At 32.0% G+C, this 21,382-nt stretch overlaps 1 protein-coding gene across 2 annotated transcripts in view; it reads left to right on the top strand.

The window, feature by feature from the left end:
* Lmbrd2 (LMBR1 domain containing 2) overlaps positions 1-20,771 on the top strand; it is a 50,422-nt gene extending 29,651 nt beyond the window's left edge. Inside the window, exons 10-18 of one of the 2 annotated variants that reach the window (XM_076857376.2) lie at positions 902-1,083; positions 1,621-1,754; positions 3,666-3,771; positions 4,437-4,534; positions 7,773-7,876; positions 9,188-9,234; positions 10,660-10,765; positions 13,874-14,000; positions 15,081-20,771. In XM_076857376.2, coding sequence (XP_076713491.1) covers positions 902-1,083; positions 1,621-1,754; positions 3,666-3,771; positions 4,437-4,534; positions 7,773-7,876; positions 9,188-9,234; positions 10,660-10,765; positions 13,874-14,000; positions 15,081-15,141 — 965 coding nt within the window. In that variant the 3' untranslated portion in view covers positions 15,142-20,771. Of the gene's footprint in view, positions 1-901; positions 1,084-1,620; positions 1,755-3,665; positions 3,772-4,436; positions 4,535-7,772; positions 7,877-9,187; positions 9,235-10,659; positions 10,766-13,873; positions 14,001-15,080 lie in introns of those variants that run through there. The other variant, XM_076857377.2, reaches the window with a different exon arrangement.
* Positions 20,772-21,382: the final 611 nt, after the last annotated feature.

Here is a 21,382-nt window from a genome sequence, read left to right as displayed (position 1 = left end):
ACTAAAAAAAAAATTATCATATCCATTAGTTTCCCGTGTTACTTCAAAAATGATTAAAATTCTAAAATGTATTGCAAAAATATATGTAATATCCCAAGCATAATATATGTGATATATATTTAAACTAATTATAATTTTAAGCAACTATAAATCATCAGCTTGAGTCCTATTGACATACTACTAAAATATCACCTAAGAAATCCTCTTTGCTTATTTACATTCTAGTCTTATTTATGAAGACTAGAGAAAAACTAGAAATGCCCAAGAATGAAAGATTTTTAATAAAAATAACTTTTATAATTAAAGTTTTCAAAATCTGTTTTCTTTTTTAAATATTTTTTTTTAGTTTTTGATAGATCTTTATTTTATTCATTTATTTATATGTGGTGCTGAGAATCGAACCCAGTGCCTCACACATCAGGCAAGTGCTCTACCACTGAGTCACAACGCTAGCCCCTGTTTTCTTTTCAGTGCCCTCCAGAGTATTGGGAAAAAATGAGTAGGAGCATGTATCCTCCATAAAGTCTCCTTTAATCTTTAATGTTTTTAATCTTTGTGTTTTATAACTGAGGTGTTTGTGGAAAGTACAGGCCAGCTGTTTATTCAATGTCCCTGAATTTGAGTTTGATATGTCTCATGATTAGATGTAGGTTATGCATTTTGAGCAGAAATAACCATAGCAAAGATAACATGCTCTTCTTAGTGCATCATAGCAAGAAGCACCATGTCACTTTGTCCCCTTACTTGTGATCATTTGGTCAGGATTTGTCTGCAAGATCCATCCACTGTAAAATTGCTATTTTTCTTTTTATAATTATCTTGTTGGGAGAGATTTTGAAATATTGTCAATACCCTTTTACTCCTCTAGTTTTCCTAATTGTATTTTTCTTTAATTTTCCAGAATGGTACTGGGAATGTCTTTTGCGACCATGGTTTTACAGGATACTTGCTGTGGTTTTGTCTATCTTCTCTGTGATTGTTGTGTGGTCAGAGTGCACGTTCTTTAGCACAACTCCTGTCTTATCCCTCTTTGCAGTCTTCATACAGCTGGCAGAAAGAACTTACAATTATATTTATATTGAGGTCAGTTTATTTCATATCTGTCATAAAATACATGTCTGTTCATAGCATAATCCTTAACTATTGTATCTTTTCTCATATGTTTCTTCCAGTAATAATAAAACCAGTTAAGTTTCCCACAGTGTTATTAGTCATACTTCCAAAAATGAACTTCATCAATTTACCCAGAGTATAAAACACTAAGAGCTGTATTTGAGGAGAGCTAGTGAAAAATTGTTTTATGAGAATACTTTGATCCACTTTATGCCAATGAAGCTACATAACTTATAATGTTCATGTGAAGAGTTGTCAAGGGAATGGGAAAACAGGCTCACTTCAGGAGGTATATTTGAAATTTATGGGTCTAGGATGTTGAACTGGTTGTAATGTAGATTGTTTTTATATAATTTCATTTTCTTAGATGATTTTTAAAAACTACTTTATTGTGTTTTAATTTTAGGACATCAATAAGTATTAGGAAATGAAGGGTAATGTTTATTATAGTATATAAAATAATAAAGTCCGTTAGTCTTAAACTGTTCTGTTTTTGTTTTTTTTCAGATTGCTTGCTTTCTGTCTATCTTCTTCCTAAGTATCTGTGTTTATTCTACTGTATTTAGGATTCGTGTATTTAACTATTATTACTTGGCTTCACATCACCAGACTGATGCTTACAGTCTTCTTTTCAGTGGCATGTAAGTTGGATTGAGTTTAAAAATAAGAGAAATATCTCCATTACATATATTATAATGGACCTCTCATTTATTGTTTTTTTATGGATGTTGCATATATTTCTATGATATGATTGATAAGGCTAAATATTGAGTAATGTTTGTTGATTCGCAGATAAATCCTCCTTGAGGTTTGAGATTAAACTAGGTGTGTTAGTTAGCTTGTCATTGCTGTGATCAAGATTTGTGACAAGAACAACTTAGAGAAGGAAAAGTTTATTTTGGGTTCATAGTTTCAGAAGTCTCAGTCATCTCTGTTCATGGTCAGTAGACTCCAATTCTGTGGGCCTGAAGTGAGGCAGAACATCATGCTGTGAGGTCATGGAGGAGGAAAACTATTCTGTTCATGGAAGCTGGGAAACAGAGAGAGAGAGAGAGAGAGAGAGAGAGAGAGAGAGCGAGCGAGCCAAGGACAAAGTATAATCCTCAAGGGCAAGTCCCCAGTGACTTACTTCCTCCAGACACACCCCACTGTTCACAGTTACCACCCAGTAATTCATTTGTATTATTAATCCATCAAATGATTTAATCCAATTTATTAGGTTTCAGCTCTCATCATCTAATCATTTCATTTCTAGAGCTTTGCAACATGAGCTTTTCAAGGAGTATCTCATATTTAAACCACAATGTTACATATCCTAGATTACAAAGGAGAAGTAAGACATAGTGAGCTTGAATTTACCAATTAGAGATTCAGTATGTAGATAAATAAGTAATAGAAACAATTGAAAGTTTGTAAATATTAATTCATACTTAGAGAATATTCACAGAATCAGTGGCCTAAACTGAATTGAAGAATATAAAGAAAACCAACAGGAATAGTTTTTCCTGAGGAATTTAGAGTTTAGAGAAATGGCTCTAGGTTGGGCTGGGTTGCACAATGTATTGTCAAATCAGTCATTTGAGGCATTTCTAAGGGTGGGGCTCAAAGATGTTCACAGGAATTGATACTTGAAGTATCTTTAAGACTCTTGGGGCTGGGGATATAGCTCAGTGGTAAAGTGCTTGCCTTGCATGCACAAGGCTCTGGGTTCAATTTCCAGCACCACAAAACAAAACAAAAGAAGATTTTTTTTTTTATTTGACAAATAATTATGTACTTGAAGGAAGTTGCTAATGTACTACACAGAGTCCTATGTATACTAACTTCTCCTGATAATGAAATGTTATATAGCTATTGTATAATAACAAAACCAAAAAAATTGGATCATTACTGTTAACTACTCTGTAGACAATATTTAGTTGTCACCGTTTTCAGTGCTTCATTTTTCTGTGTAAGTTCCTACAGGTACCATCACAATCAAGATCCAGAACTGTTATCTCACCACAAAAGAGCTTCCTCATAATACCTCTCTATATTCTCGTTTCTTCTTTCTTCCCACACTCAATTCTCTACATATGAAGTTTTGTAGGGTACTTTTTAAAACTGAACAACCCTTTATACTCACTATACCTGTCAGAATGAACATTTTGATGCAACTTTAGATCTTTTATGTACAGAGTACCATACCCCTTGAGAATGTTACTGTGATTGCCATGCTGTGAGATACATTGCACAGATAGTAGAGTTAAAAGAGGTGCATACAAAGGAACTTCACAAATTATGGGATACCATTGTGACAAGGAGCCTGAGGCTGTAGTTTTGCCATGTAGATTTTGATGGTTTTAAGGGGGATATGATTAATAGGATTTTCAGAATGTCTCCCAAGTGACTAAGGGATGTTCATGTTAAAAATTCAAAATGTATATGGTGCAAATAAATGAATACTATAGCTATAATGATTTGAAATGTTTTTAGTACATTCAATGTAATATAAAATATCTTTTGCTGCACTATTTTTTATATTTTCTGGTTTTAAAAAATATTTACTGCAGGTTATTTTGCCGCTTGACTCCTCCTTTATGTCTTAATTTCTTGGGTCTGACCCATATGGATTCATCCATCTCTCACAAGAATACTCAACCAACTGCTTATACATCTGTAAGTATGGCCAGAAAACAGAATTCATTATCTCTATGAGAGATCATTATTGTAAACTTTCTTTTAATGCTGGCAAAAATGTACTATAGCACTTTTAAATCATTTTTGTGACTGAAAATTTCTCCTGCTGAGTGTGGTAATAGACATTTGTAATCCCAATTACTTGGGAGAAGAGGCAGGAGGATCTCAAGTTCAAGGCTAGCCTGGGCAACCTAGTGAGACTCTGTCTCAAAATAAAAAAGGGCAGGGAATAGAGCCCAGTAGTATAGTCCCCACTCCTGGATTTAATCCCTAGTACCATTGGAAAAAAAAATTAAACTTTTTCTTAACAGTGTATATGTAATTACTAATGCTGACTGGATAAAAGTGATTTTGCTTCTCATCATAAAAAAAATGTTTTTTGGTACATAAGTTGTCTATTAGAAGGGTATCCAAAGACCTGACCTATAAAATATTAACCTTAATAAGACTATTAAAAACTTAAGAGAAAATTGCATTAAAAAAACAAAATTTTAAAAAATTTGGCCGCTTAGTGTATTGCTTCTATTTTTTGATAAATTCAGTTTATTAATATGACTATGGTTGTAGGTAAATTTTCTAATGACAAGAAGGAATGAAAAATATAGAACTATGCTGATTTAACTTACTTTTTTCTTGCTCTTCAGATTATGGGTTCCATGAAAGTTTTATCCTTTATTGCAGATGGATTCTATATATATTATCCTATGTTAGTGGTAATTCTCTGCATTGCTACTTATTTTAGGTAAGAAGCTTAACATTACTTTTCTCATACTCATAGTTGTATTGGGGTATCTTTTCTTTTTAAAACTTTAAAAACATTTATTGGTTGGGTTTTAGTTGTTTGCTTTATTTTGGTTTTAGGGGAGCTGGGATAGTTTGAAGGGACTGCTTGAGTCATCAGGTCTGGTTCTCCCTCTGAGGATATTTTAAAGAAAAGGGAGGTAGAGTTATTTTACTACAGTTATTCAAGCTACACAATGGTAGGGTTAATTAATTAGAATATTAATTTCTAAATCCTGATCTTTGACACCAACAGCCAGTATAGCTTACAAAACCCTTCAGCTTGTCCAGCTTCTTTCCAATAACATAATTTAGGGCTTTCCAGATAATTATTGCTGGATTTCTAGATTCCTCAGGTCATGGTTAGTGCAAAAGGTCGGGTGAGGAACAATTATAGGGAAAAAACATAGGGTTAGGGAAGAAATTCTCCCTTAGTTTTCTTTTGTGAGATTAGAGAGAAAGGTGGAATCTTGGCTGGAATTCAAAAGGTGTTAATGGACAGTTGTGTGTGACTTCTCACACCCTATCTTATCTACTTTCATGTGTCAGGTATCTGCACCCTATATTCTGTCTGCCCTCTCTGTGTAAGTGTTCCACAACACACCCAAAATATCACTTTAGCAAAAATGTCTTATTAATGTTAATCAGTTCGATTCTCTAATGAAAACAACATTTGTCTACCTGTTTTTCATTTAAATTTTCCAATATCACTACATATTATTGTAAATAATATTTACTAATAGGTAAAGAATAAATGGATATTTTAAAAAATAAATTCTTTGTTGAATTTTAAAAGGTATTTATATTTTATCTTCTCATAAGTAAAAATAGCTAAAAAAATTAAAGCTTATTTATTTTTGCAGTACTGGGGATTGAACCCAGGAGCTCTTTATCACTAAGCCACATCCATTTTTTTTTAGTTTTTTATTTTTTATGAGACATGGTCTCACTAAGTTGCTTAGGGCTTCACTATGTTGTTGAGGTTTGCCTCAGACTTGGAATCCTTCTGCTTTAGCCTCCCGAGTTGCCAAGATTACAGGCGTGTGCCACCATGCCCCACAAAGACTATAGTTTAAATTATGTTGTTAATAACAACTGACAACAAATCTGATATTTTGAGTTTTTCCTTTAAGGTAGAAAGGACAAAAACAAATTTATAATGCAAAAATGAATTATTAAAAGAAGAGACTAATCATACTTTGTATTTCTAAAACTAAGTTTTGGTGATATGCTTATTCATTTTAAAAACTTATAAAACTATCAGTGGAACATTAAGTACTTGTGATACATAAGTGATGTATTTTCATGTCAGTAGTTATGTTAGAAGTATTAGTATTTTGAGATGAGATAATTATATGGATCAAGGGATAAGGAGTAGAATAGTACTCTGTCTACTATAAAATTTTAAAAGGAATCATTATGTCTAAAAGTTAAAAAGAATTATTAAAAGTGTTTTTCTGGAGTTGGGTTGAACATTGAATGTCCTTTTATATTTAAGTAAGAGATCAGGAGCTGGAGTTGTAGATCAGTGCTAGAGAGCTCTTGCCTACCATGTGCAGCATTGGGTTTGATCCCAGCACCACATAAAAATAAATAAATAAAATAAAGGTATTGTGCCCATTTAGAACTAAAAAAAAATTTTAAAAAATATGTCATATTCCTCAATTTTTAAATTGTCTCATAAAATAAATATTGTGTTATAGAAATGTATGAAGTGATATCTTACTGACACTTATATGTAACTTGACTTTATAGGTCCATTTTCATTTGTAGTGTTGTCATAGTTTAATTCTTATACTAGGAGCAGAAAAGCCAGACCCACAGATAATGTTCAGATTTATTTGCCCAGACAGAGTTAGGTTGTTTCCTGGCACTTTAGACAAAGACCTTTCCAGAAACTAGTTTTATGCTTCTCATTCCCCCCAAAGATATGAAGAGGTTAAGGAAGTATTTAAAGTCACAGAATTAACATAATTATCTACCTGAAAGCCCAATTTCACTCAATGGTAATTTGTATAAAATATTCTTTATATTGAAACATGCATATGTATTCTGAATTAGCCAGATATTTACACATTTAATGTAAATGGTAGATCTTCACTTCAACTACCTGTTTTTCCTTCTTCATACACTTAATTTTCATCCTTGCCCCTTTCTTCCCCTTTTGTCTCTGGAATTCAGGTTTCTGCAATTAAAAGTACATCAGGGACTGGGGCTGTAGCTCAGTGATAACATGCTTGCCTCACATGTATGAGGCACTGGGTTTGATCCTCAAAAATAAATAAAGATACTGTGTGTCTATCTACAACTAAATATATATATATATTTTAAAAAGCACATCAGTAAACCAGTCTGAGAACTAAATGTAATAAAACAAGCACTTTTAAAATTTTTGTCTTGGATTGAAGACCCAGCTCTGCATTTATTAAGAGATTTTTAGCAAACGATTTAACTCCATGGGCCTGTTTCCTTATCAGAAAAGTGATATTTATTTCTTAGGGTTATAGTAAGAATTAAATAAAAGCATCTGTAAATTGTCTCATGCATAATAGGAACATTCTGCCTTTCCATCGATTCCTGCCTTCCTTGTGTACCATGCTTTCAGAGTACTAGTACTTCTGTGCTGCACCACAATCAGATTTAAAGTAAATAGCAAATAAAATCTGAGGTAAAAGCCCACAGAGAGGCGTAGATTACTTTACAATATATAACTTTAAAAATTTAAATATAACTGACTAGTTCTCAGGAAGAAAAATAGAACATTAAAATCAATTTGCATATTTAAGACTTTCTAAACCAGAATATTCTGCATTTGAAAATGCAGGTTTTATGTGTGCATTTCAGTTGTAAAACTGTTATTTGAAAGTAATAAGTTGTTCTTGTATGATAGTCATTATTTAACATCCTGGTATAATTGTTTTCTGAAGATATGCTGAGGGCCTAACATAGTTTGCTTCCATAAGAAATCTGGGTATAATAACCCCTAGTTAATAACCCCTAGTGAGTGAAGTACTGGATGTAAGTTTCAGAAAGTGAAACAAGTGCTTCTTGATGAATGACGGATGTAATACTACATACTTGCCATGATAACTAAAAATGAAGCATAAGCTTCTTTCGGCGTGACAGTGCTAATGAAAAGTTTACCTAAATATTTACAATGTAAAATAATGCTTGTCTTTTTGAAAATCTACTTTTATTAGTTTGGGAACCCGTTGTTTGAATCTGCTTGGTTTCCAGCAGTTCATGGGTGATAATGATATGACATCAGATTTAGTTGATGAAGGAAAAGAATTAATCAGACGAGGTAAGATTTAAAAAAAAGAAATGTGTCACATTAGATTGGGTAGAGAGAAGTGATGGGAGGGGAAGGGTGGGGAAGGGGGGACAGGAAGGGCAGCAGAATAAAATAGACACTAGTATTGCTGTATGTATATACGTGTCTGTATAACCAATGTGATTCTGCAACCTGTACACTTGGAAAAATGAGAAATTATACCTAATTTGATTCAAATGTGAAAATAAATAAAGTAAATGAAGGGAAAATTCTAAGTACTAAGATTCAAAGTACAAAATTAATGTTTGTATAGTTTGTAAATAATTTTAAATCTCTTTTCAGCAATTAGAAGTTTACAAATTTTTTAGCTAAAAATCTACACACAGCTTTCTTAGGAAATATAATTGTTTAATAAGCTCTGCATTCTAAAGTATGTCTACAATTACATAACACACTTGTATTGTCTTTTAGTTGTTTTCATGTTTGCCTTGAAACATATTTGCCAAGGTCTATGCAAGTATAAAATTCATTTATTTAAAAAACTATCAGTTTGATAACTACTTGGGAAATCATTCAACCAAGAGTATTTTTTAAAGAATATAATGATTATTAATGTGAGAATGTTAGTACTGTTAGAATATATATAGCAGTCTATTAGAAACTATTCTCAAAATTGAAAGTATTAAATTTACTGATGTTCAGATGATGATGGGAAAGTGGGAAAAGCATAGACTTTAGAACGTTGGTTCTTAGATATACTCCAAAATTAGCCTGCATAGCCTGCACATGCTTTAAAAGAAGGGAATGTCTAGTTGATAAAATGCTTTCTGCATTAATTAGAACTCATCTGGCATATCATGTCCAGTCCTGAGTAAGATTTTTACAAATAAGATTGATGAATTGGAAAATGTTAAGAGGATAGCCAGAATTTTACACTTTTAGAGAATATTCTAGGGGAGATTGGGACCCACAACCTGAAAAGAGTAACAAGAGAAAAACACTTATAGAGAAAGAACAGAAATATGAATTTAGTTTAGAAGATAGGAGTAAAAAAGAAAAAAGTTACAAAGAAACAAATTTCAGGTCATCATGAGGAAGAAGTGTTTTCCTTCACTAAAGCTATTTGACAGAGACTACATGGCCATCTTCACCAAATATAAAGAAAATGAGCCCTGTGTGGTTAGGTTACTTCTCAAGTCCTTTCTAAAAATGATTTATTACATTTGATTTTGTAGTTATTTAAAAGAAATATTGGTCATAGACTGATATCTTTACTTCATTTTACTCTATGTCTGATTAAACCATATTATACCAAATTTGAGGCTCTTTTTCTATCTCCAGAAAAGAGAAAAAGGCAAAGGCAAGAAGAAGGTGAAAATCGAAGAAGAGTAAGTACATTATTTATTACATTGTTATAACCTATTGATTAATGTGAAATATTGTAAGAATTGTAATAATTAGCTGAAGACAGAAGAGCAGCGGGAATATGGCATAGGATGTATTGTTAAAGGAGGAGAATTTTATTACTTTTACATACACATGCTAGGTTTCCTGTCAGACTTGTTCTAAAATATCATTAGTAATAAATTATTTCTTATTCAGCATGAAGCAGTTTCTCATCTAAGGCATGTAGTCAGTAAATATTTGTTGAGTGAATGAGTGAATTCATGTAGTCTTCCTAATAAAGTGGTTTGGATTACTTTAAAATTGTTACATTTTTGTAATAATGCATTAATTATTTTCCTCCTTAATTTTTTCTTTAGTATTTGCTGAGGAAACAGACCTCCTCCTAGAATGAGAACACAAAAACTGAGAAAATATATTCATGGTTTCCACAAATTTTTAATAATTGGTTGTGTTTATGCTGATATACTTTAGTGTATGTCATGTGAAGGGGAGACTTGTTCTTTATTTCAGAAAAGTAGAAGAATACTAGAATCAAAGAGTAGAAGGTACAGGAGGTAGATTTCACTTCTCTATGAGAATTTCTGACTTCTACAATTTACCAAAATTGTAATAGGCTGCTCAAACATAGAAAATGATATTATCTAGTTGAAGAGCTAAAAAGCATCTGGCATGGATATTTTACAATGAGTCCCTGCATTACATGGAAGGTTGAATCAGGTGATCTTGAATAGCCATTTCAATTCTAAGAATTTAATTAATGGAATCTCAGTTAATGTGACTTTACTACATATACGATAACTCACAATTCTATGTGAATCAACTTTAATTATGCTATCAAAAATTACTTCAGGTCTCTAGCATTTGTAGTGAATTTGAAAGAAATTTTTATTAGTATCTTAATCACATAATTTCATAGTTTTTCCATAGTCTACGAGTTTATTGGAACACTGTTTCAAATTTTAGTTAGAATAAAAGTTTAACATAATCATAGCTGGCAAGTGTCTTTAAATGTTTTCATTAAGAATTAAAGTTTATAGGCTGTATCTCCCTCTGGAGATGGCCTACATTCTCCTTTTAATGTGTCTCTGTTTTCCTAAATAAACCTTTGTCTGTGTCTCTGAAAATAAAAGATTAAAATTTATAGAGACTAGTTTTAATAAATCATGTGAAGATAAAAACATTGGCTTCTTTTTTTTAAGGTACTGAGGATTGAACTCAGGGCACTGTGCATGCTAGGCAAACACTAGTGCTTAGTATCTGATTTGTAAAGGCACTATGGCAATTATACTATTACTAATAAATTTCTGAGAGAAAATGATTGTTATATTACCCTGCATATAGACTTTTGACACTGATGAAATATTCTCTGTTCTTTTGTTATATATTAATTTATGTTTCTTTTCTAGGAATGGAAAGAACGTTATGGACATAATAGAGAAGATTCCACTAGAAATAGAAATGTTCATCCTGACCCAAAAGAGTCAAATTTCTCAGATATCAATACCAATTGGTGTAAGTAGTTTATTTTCTAGTTTGCTTTAAAATATTTTTCTTGTGCTTACTTGCATAGAGACTGATAGTTAGGATTCCCCTCCAGAAATGTCTCTGTAGAATTGTAATCGTGCATCTGCAGTGACTTTCCTTTTTCACATTCTTTAGTATATACAAGGAAGGGTAAACTCAAATGTGCATTTTAGTAGGAGAAGGAGAAATTGAGACATCAAATGAATACTATAAGTATACTAACCTAAATATAAAAGCACTTGTTCAATGTGTTAGGCAGGTACTTGTTTCTATTATTTACATTGATTTTTTTTTTTGTAGATGTGGGTATTCAGCTGGTTTTACAATTGTTTATTGGCTGACTCTTGTATTCAGGTATTTCCATATATACACTGATAAAGAGAAGGTAAATTTCTTGTCCTCATGGTGCTTATAATTTAGCAAAGAATTGATACCAGGCAGAAGCCATCAGTCACTGGTATGTGTTAAGAAACTTTCCCATAGCGCTGACTCTGTACTGACATAAGGCAGAAACCATTTGCCCCTGGGAAGGTGTCAAGAAACCTATTTCTGTCTAGGACTTTGTACTGTGTAGAAGGCAAAGTCTGTCACTGGGAGAGATATGATGTTGCTGAAGGAGCCCCACCACTGAGGCCTCAGTGCACAGAAATCTGCCTAAGACTGAGGATTGAGCAGGAAAGCTGAGCCCAACAAGAAGTTTTACGCAACGTTAGGCTACTATTGGAGAAGTAGAAAATGGAGAACCCCCTCTGTGGCTGAAATATGAAGGTGGAAAAGAATACTGAGAGAAACCATCTAACAACTTGGGGCCCTCCCAGGTATGAGGCAATGACAGTTCATTGCAGGAGAAATGTGAAATCTGTGGAGATTTAAGGGAACTAAAGCAACAACAAAGTCCAAATCCAGATTAACTACAGATTAATTTGATTCAGTCCTACAACACTAAGATGACCCATTCTGAGCACATAACAGTTATTTATCTTAATTTCTTCTTTTATACAAAATGTCTGGCATTTAACCAAAATTATGAAATACACAAGGAACTAAGAAAATATTAGCCATCTTTAAAATATAAAATATTCAACAAATTAGACATAGAAGCAGCTCAAGTGTTGGAATTATTAGACTGTAGAATGAATTAGTACATTAAAATATTCTAATAGAAAGATTGGATAATGTGCATGAACAGAGGGGGGTGGGAATTTCTCCAGATGGAAACTATACAAAAGAGGCAAATGAGAATGTCAGCGACATTTTAATGATAGACTATATGTAATATTTATATTTGTCAAGAGAGTTATTATTGAAGGGTACACACCTGGTTCTGAAGGAACCCACTAGGGAAATGGAAAAAGAGTTCTGTCTTGGGAAAGGAGTTGTGTAATACAAAAATATTTCTGTAAACATTTGTCTGAACATTGAGGAATGAATGGTATTTAGCTAGGTAAAGGGTGTTCTAATCAGAATGAGTGCAAGACATAGTGACATGAAAGAGCCTTTAGAAGTATGCATGTCTTTCTCTGTGATGGCAGCCTGAGCATAGGCTGGCTGATAAGAAAGAGAGCCACAGAGAAGTTGGGGGAACAGACACTGTCATGCTCAAAAGTTTAGATTTTATCCTAAAGATAAGATTTTAATCTGGGAAGAAGCATGATAAAGATGAATTTGATGCCATAATTTTCAGAAAAGAAAAACCATAAAAAACTTTTTAGAGTCTGTTACAGTAATGCAGTTAAGAAATAAGGAGGGCCTAAAATAAGGCAGTGATCCTGAAGATAAAAAGAAAAGGGTTTATTTAAATGATATATAGGGTAGAATTAAGAAGGAGAGGGCTGGAGTTTTAGTTAAAGCTAGGAAATAGAGGAATCTGTAAAGAAATTTTGAACTCTTACCACTGAATAGAAGTTTATAGAATGGAAAGATCTGGGAGTACGGGGGAATGGTTAAGAGGAGAGGGGCATAAAGCCTTAGATGAACTAGAGAAAAACCCGGAATGTGGTATTTAACCATAATTTGCTGAATGAATGAGTGAGAAACATGACAAAGACTTCCCTTTAAAGCTGAGTCTGAGATGACAAAAATGTAAAATATGAATAGTGTGCTTTAAGTTTTTAAAATAAACTATATTAGAAGTTGTTTTGAATCTATTTGGATTAGATTACAACAACACTGTGAGAATTTAAGTTGTTATGTAGAAATCCTCATCTATGGGCTGGGAGTGAGGCTCAATGGTAAGAGTGTCTGCCTGGCATGCAAGAAGTCCTGGATTCCATTCTGAGCACCTCAAATAAATAAATAAAGATATACTACAATGCTTCCTGCATTAAAAAAGAAAGAAAGAAAGAGAGAGAAAGAAAGAAAGAACGAACAAAAGAAAGAAAGAAAGAAAGAAATTTCTATTTTTGTAGAAAAGGAAGAGTTAGTTCTCTAGATTTGTACTGATTAGTATGATAACTATTAGCCACATGTAACCATTGAATACTTGCAATGTGGCTGGCGCCCCATGTTGATAACATTTTGAATATATTGGATTAAATTAAACATATTAAAGTTCATTTTATGTTTGTATTTTTACTTTTTAATGCAGTCACTAGAAAATTTCGAATTAAATATGGAACTCAAATTTTATTTTTGCTGGCCAGTATCACCCATACTCTTACCTCATGGGCAAAAAACTCTAAGGCCTTTCTTTAAAAGGATGAGTTTATTATCTTGTAAAGTCTAGCCAAAAAAATGACATTTACTATGAAAGCAACTGAAACTTGATTTAATAATGAACAATTCCCTATTACAATATTATAGTTAAACAGTAACTCTGATTCATACTATTTAAGTCTTTGTACCAGATCTGCCTCTCAGCTAGATCTAACTACAAGACTGGAGAAATTTTTGTTATTACATTCTATTATACTGTTTGCAATTTTAATCTGATTTTTAAAGAACCATTAGTTATCTTTTCTTATGTTATTTGTTTTCACAATCAAGATCTGGCTCCTTTATAATCTTTATTTTTTTTTTTTTCTGTGAGTCTATAGACTGTGACCCACAAATTAAAAGGTGATAGGGAAGTAGACATTTTTTTCTTCTTTTGAACAGCATCCAAATATACCAGAGCTAATAATAAAACTGAAAGGGACCGAATAGAACTTCTCCAAGATGCAGAACCTTTGGATTTTAATGCAGAAACATTCACTGATGATCCTCTTGAATCTGAATCAGGAAGGTAAGTTTTGGCTGAGTCCTTTTGGCTCTAGCATTCCTCTGAAATTTTAGGAACATACTGACTTGAGAAAGTTGAAAACAAGTAATAAATAAACATAAAAGATATATAAATTGGGCTGGGGACATAGCTCCCTGGGTAGGGCGCTTGCCTAATATGTGTGAGGTCCTGTTTTTTAACACCAAGCAACACACACACACACACACACACACACACACACACACACACAGAGTACATCTTTACTAGTAATAAAAAGCATATTGGTAACCTTTGAAACCTTTTTATACCCTCTGATGCTGTTATGTATTAAACAACATTAAGGTATTCATTAATGATAATGTAAATTGGTGTTTTCATATAATACAAGTATACAGTGGTATTATAAACAAGAAAGAAAAATTGAAATATATAGCAAATAATCATAGCAATATTATGTCTATTTCTGACAATTCTATGTATTAAGCGTATTATATTTAGCCACAACTGCAAGATTATGTGTTGATGTCAGACACGATTCTAAGAACTTTAACATTTTATATTTAGTTTAAAATCCAATTATATTTAAATCCAGAGAGGCATAGTAGTAATTTGCCTAAATGTCAATTCAAGCATTCAAACTCTAATAGAGCAAACTCTACTTTTACTTTAGAAGCTGTTCCATTAGCAAGTATTCTATGAGAAAATAATAAAAGCAAAATACCACATGCATAAAGATATTTACCATATTGCCTATAAATAGCAAAAAACCTAGAATATTCTATTTATATTCAGCAATTAAGAGTGGTTATGAAATTGATTAATTTCCTGGATGTGTCTTACATCCCTTCCCCATTTTTTTATATCCTTCACTCTTTCATACATGTATCTACATGTATGTATTATACAGCTCTAAGACAGTTGCTGGTTGATTTATAATTAAGTCCTTTTGGATAATACACTTGGAAGGTAAGTTTCTGCTTTCAGCTACTGAATAGATTTTATGGTGCTTACCAATTATATAGTCAGTTCCTTTTAATGTGTTCTCATTTTTCTGTCTTTATTATTTTTGATGCTTCAGATCATTTCTTTATGTTCATCTTTTAGGTATCAACCTGGTGGACGATATCTCTCAATGTCTTCCAGCATAATATTTGATGATGTCTAAAGTCTGGAAAAATTCATGCAATGACTAATGAAGGTCAAAACATGAGTTCTGTCTTTATGAACATCTCTGTGCCACAGAATTTCCTCTGTACTCTCAGTGAAATGTCAGAACAACAAAAAGGCACTGAGAATTAATTACATCTTAGTAATAATAGTTTATTGTTCCCTGAGTTAGAGTATCATCTTTTCTATTAGGATTTATTGCACCATTCCCTAAGTGTCTGCCTTAGGAATACAGTAACAATAGAAGGATTTAATTCATGATAAAGATCAGTATATGTTGAGAACACGTAATCCAGTTTGTTTCAGTTATTTTTTTTCAGAAGAGTTATATTAAAGGTCCAAGAAAGCCATAAGTCATACTAAATAATATTAAACAGTTTTATTATTGTGATTATATTTTTGCTGTTTCTAAAAAGTATGTTCAACCTATATTTCCCAAAGAAATATAAATGAGTGGAGACCTCAGATAATAACCATATTCTCAAAACCTATGTCTTAAAATAAGACTTGCTTATCAGACATAACTGAATGTAAAAAAGCTCTTTTTCAAGGCTGTGTGTAAATTAGTGGAGGTTTTTGCATGTATAACTAAAATTATAATTCAACTGATAGCATTAGTGTCTTTAGGATGTATACTCTAATCAAGTAATACAGTATTCTTTCAGTCCTTGTAGTAAATGGACTTTTTTATGCTTTTGGTATTCCTCTGTAAAACAATTTCATTTAAGAGAGAAATTTTTACTTTTAGCATTTAGTATATTGATTTCAGTGTTGATTATTCCATTGAAGGAGAAATTCTAAGCATTAATGGTGATTAGTTTTATTTTTTTAATAACCAAAGAGTTCCAAAAATTCTCTCATATTTAAAGGTGCCTGTTTACACTTTTTAAAAAGAAAAATCTGGTTATTCAAAGGTTAAGAAATGAATCCATTTACTTTTATTGCTAGCACTTAAATTGTGGTTTATAGAAAACAGAAAACTGAATTAGAATGAAAGTGTAAAATAATAACTTGTTGGTTAAACATGCTTATTATTTTCAATTGCTTGTTTTAACCTTTTTGTTTAAGTCAAAGTTAGATATTTATTTTAAGACATCATAGCTTTATTGCAAAGTGAACATGATTAAATGTAACATGCTTGACAGAGAAGTTTTTGTGGCACTGAAATATTTGTACAATATTTCATATCCCATGCTATATTTGATGACCATACTTGAGCTTGCCCAGATCAAGTTTCAGTTTAATACCTATTATCCTTGTAATTATTACTTTCACTCTCAGCTGTGTCCATTTGAAGATGAATTATATGGTCATCCTAATAATGTGCTCTATGTTTCTTAAAGCTAATTTTTCTTGAGTCATAAATTTAAAATTTTCATTTCTCTCTTTAATGAGTGTTATCATGTAATGTTTTAAAGACAGTTCTATGCAGGTACTGAAAAAAATAGTGTGTCATCCTAATTATCTGATTTTTTTTAATCTTTGTATTTTTATAATCTTTGGTATTTGGTCCCTTTAAAATAATTATCAGTGGATATATTTACTATTGATTGAAGGTGATAGAGACTGCTTATTTGAGGATACCTATACCTTTTTTTTGGGTGGAGGGGTTACCAGGAATTGAACTCAGGGGTACTCAACCACTGAGACACATCCCCAGCCCTATTTTGTATTTTATGTAGAGACAGGGTGTCACTGAGTTGTTTAGTGCCTCGCCATTGCTGAGGCTGGCTTTGAACTTGTGATCCTCTTGCCTCAGTCTTCTGAGCCTCTGGCATTACAGGCACGCGCCATCACTTCTGGGGAGGACACCTATACCTTTTATTGTGCTGTGTGGTCTGAGAGCAGTAGGCCAGAAGCAGTAATTTAATACCATTTGTAATTTCAGAATTTACCTTAGGCAGATCATGTGACCTTTCAGTGCCTCAATTTCTTCATTTGCAATTGAAGATGACACTGCTGTTTATCTACAGATCTACCTCACAAAACTGTTGTGAGGAAATTGAGTTGATGATTATGCACTGGAATTTAGAAAGACAAAACAAGTTGTTAGCTATATTATTTTTCCTAGTGGTGCTTGAAGGTGTTGCATGGTAGAAATGATCTTCCCAGAAAGAGGTCTGATTTCTCATTATTACACAGAAGACCACAAGTCCACAGAGAAAAAAAAACAAAACTCTTTTTGGACTAATTCATCAGAAGTCCCATGAAAATTGTTTTATTATTTAGTGTTTGGTTCACTTTGTAATATTTTTCCTTAGCAGAATGGTGTTTCTCATCAGATATTCTGATGCTGTTGTACAAGTAGAAACAAAAAAGAAAATTTCCAATTACTATTATACTATTATAGCACCCTAAGGTAAATTGATAAGAATATATAAAGGAATGTTACTTCTTTCCTTTACTATTAAATTTTTATCATTATAATAATTAAAGCATATATGTATACACATATACTTTGCAGACGGTATATATTCAATTATGACTTTTGAATTATTTCCAAAATAATTCATGGTTGTTTCAGTGATCCACAGTATTCAAATTTTAAAGCAGAATTTATCTTATAGGATTTTGTATACAATCATATACAAAAGTTACTTTTGCTGGGTAAATTTGAGTTCAGAAGACAATGATTTAACCCCTAAAGACTCAGTTCATTTCTGGAGGTCTAAGTTAATATTTTTTTAAACCACTTTGTGTAGAAAACCCATGGTATTTGCAAAATTTTTTTCCTTTTTGTTTTTGTTTTTTGGTACCGAGGTTTGAACTCAGGGGTACTTGACCACTGAGCCACATCCCCAGCCCTATTTTGTATTTTATTTAGAGATAGGGTCTTAGTGAGTTGCTTAGTGCCTCACCATTGGTGAGACTGGCTTTGAACTTGTGATTCTCCTGTCTCAGCCTCCCAACCCTCCCACACCTCTTACAGGTGTGCACCACCATGCCTGGCACATTTTTCTATTTTGAGAAGCTTATTAACATATAATGACATCTGTTGCAAAATACTGCAACCAAATTCATCTACTTTACATACAAAATGCACTTCTTGAAAAAAGTATTTTTGGCAATTACTTTTTTTTTTTTTTTTTTTTTAGTATCCTGGGATTGAACCCAGTGCCTCATGCATACCAGTCAAGTGCTTTACCACTGAGCCACATCCCCAGCCCTCTGGCAATTACTTTTTGATGTCTTTCTTATATGTTAATAAATATCTGTTTAGAATTTTCTAAATTATTATTATTTTTTAGATAGTTATTAGGTATGGTTATTCTACAAGCCAGTAATTCAAAGTAACCATTGCAGAAAGTAATTATAATCTGTAATTTTCATGAATCACCTATAATTAACTTTTAACTTAATCACCTGTAATTAGCTAATTAACTTTTTTTTACTACTTAAATAACATGTTATCAATAGAGCATTTTGTAAAAAAATATTCTTAAGAGATAAAGTCTAATTATTAAAATTGGCTCTCTTACCAAATGAAAATAAGGGCTTTACAATAATTGCATCACACAGAAGGCCCTCACTTCACAAAAGTAGTAATAGCTAAATCAAAACATTAAAGGTTTTCACTTTATAAAAGAATAAATCAAACAATTCAATAATCCAAACATTCAGAAATAAATGCTGCCAAGCTATTTGTTTTTGGCCTCTACTTTTTGTTTAGATCATCAGTTCTAAAATTTAAGCAGAATGTATACCCAAATCAATGTAAAGGAAAAGTCAGTGTATGTTTCTTTAAAATTATGTTTCAGCATGTTAATGAAAAAATTGCATTTTTCTTTAATAGCACACCTCATTTTTTATACCTTTAATGAGTTTACAGAATGTTCTTGTGATATGTTAATTACTATATTAAAGAAAAAAATAAACTCTCTATTACGATTCACACTGTTTAGTAAGGTTAAGTTTTGTACTTGTGATTTGAGTGGGAAAGTGTATTTTTGCACTAAGAGACAAAATTTGTCCTGAGACATGTTAGCATACTTGAACTCCAAAGTATAATGGATCATATTATATTAAATCCTAAATGTTAAGAAGTAAATGTATTTAGGGTTTTATCTTTCTTTTCTGCCTCCTTTTCTCATTTTATTTATGTCTTCCTTTCTGAGACCTTTTTCTAGTATGACTTTCAGTGTGTTGACAGATTTTTCTTCTATTTGTTTTTGTGTAAATTTGTTTTGATGAGCAGTACACGCAAAAGGAACTACTTTTGACTACAAATCACACTACTTGAAATAACAGTATTGTACTTAAAGTAGTGAAACAGGTTTTGTTAGATAGCTAAGCAACATCTGGATGTAAATGTGAAGTATGCTGGCTCAGTGTGTTGTCTGTTAGGTCACCAAGGAGAGCACTTCAGTAAAATGAATTGTTTTCAGTAAGTTTTAGCATAAGAAATGGATTTCCAAATTGAAAAAGCCCAAAACATTAAGAACTTTGTGACCTTTTTCATGAAAAGTGATTCAAAAATTATAAATTATTAAAACTTTCCTTAGGATAATTGAAACAATATAAGAGGCATCTTCCATATGAATTCCGTTTTGTGTAAGGTACTTCAACTCAGAGGCTTTTTCAAGAAGATTGGGAAACTAGGCAATGTAACCCACTTCTCCAGCTCCTGGAATCAGGCCTTATGAGTCATCTCCCTTAGCAGGACAGACATGAGTCTGATCCTACTTTTTCTATTGCAAAGGGAACATTCTTTCTGTGCTTAGCCTGGTTTAACCAAAAATTTTCCCCCGCCATTTTCAAAAGATTTGTCTATTGAGGTAAACTGAGGTATTGCTATAATTTTAAATTTCTTAATAAAGACTATTCACATTTTTCTCTTTTCATAGGTGTTCTAAAAGACATTTGTTTGTGATACATTCTTTGGGAAAAATTAGCACCCCCCCCCCAAAAAAAAACCCCTTTTCTTTTGTGGTTATCTTCATCTAAAATCATTTTGTGAAAGGAAAATTTTACTGTACTTGGTGCAAAGGAACAGAAAGAGTGGCTTACTGTGGCAGACATGTAAAGTCATAATTTATTAAACTGTACAGCACTATTTAGAGTTGATATTATTGACATAAATCTTATCAACCTATATACTTACAGCTGTATTTATCACAAGAATGGTGACTAGCATCTTCCCTACTTAGCATATTAAGTTGTAGGGGAGAGACTGTGTATTTATTTTTTAAAGCAATCCAATGGATTTGTTTTTGTCCATATTTTGAAACCAACTTGAAGGATTTTCTCATTTTAGAATGTAGATAATATGTGGACTTGCTTTTAAAATTACTGTAACCTAACATATATTTATATATTATAGCATTGAAAAATACAAAAGAGCTCTAATATTGATGTTATTACTTCATGGTATTTAATTTTTATAAATGTTTTTGTAAGTAATTGTAGTTTTGCTTTTAAAATGTCTAAAACTATTTCTCAAATAAGTTCTGACCAGACCCTTCTCCTTAGGATAATAAATTCTAAGCTTCAGTAGTCTAATGTGGATTTGAAATATTCCCACAATCTCTTCAGTATGTTTTTGTATATACCAATATCCAAGCAAAGTATACCAAAAGACTAATTTCCATGTTGCATTAATAAAGTGCTTGTTATTTTGCCTTCTTCTAATTCAGTTGATTAGGTGAAATAAAAGATAAATTTCTCAAATGTGCATTTGATTATGATTTTTCAAAATGTTCATTCACTGTGTTCATTTTTGGTGCATGATGCCAAATTTCATTTTAATCAGTCATTATTACCTGTGTAATGACAGATGTTTTCCTATCTGATCAGTGGGTTGTAGATTGAACTATTTTTCTCTTTAGATGTAGATTTTCAGTACAATTTCAAACATGTATTTGGGAAAAGCTGCAAAGTGCTATCTATAAGTAAGTTAGCATCATTGGCCTTATCTGTGCATAATGTTCTCTCAGTTTGAATTTGACAGATTTATTGACTTGCAGCTCCTTTGTAGTATTGTAACTTATTGTGATGTAATGAATTTTTGAAATGTTCATATGATTAGTTGTTAAAATATAGGAAATTATGTAGCTTTGCATGAAATAAACATTTCTCTAAGTTATGAAGAATTTTGCTGATTATTTGTGATTTTACTTCACTTGAGATTAAGTTCTTTGAAGTAGATTCAGACATCTTTTGTTCCTTACAATTTATTAGCAAATTTTAGAAATATTTTAAGATAAAAAAACACATATAATTTGGGTTCCACATTACTTTAT

The sequence above is a fragment of the Callospermophilus lateralis genome, chromosome 5 (genome assembly GCF_048772815.1).
Source record: "Callospermophilus lateralis isolate mCalLat2 chromosome 5, mCalLat2.hap1, whole genome shotgun sequence".
In the NCBI taxonomy this organism is placed as follows: Eukaryota; Metazoa; Chordata; class Mammalia; order Rodentia; family Sciuridae; genus Callospermophilus; species Callospermophilus lateralis.
Note: the sequence above shows the minus strand (reverse complement) of the source record. Positions and strands in the feature narration are given on the sequence as shown.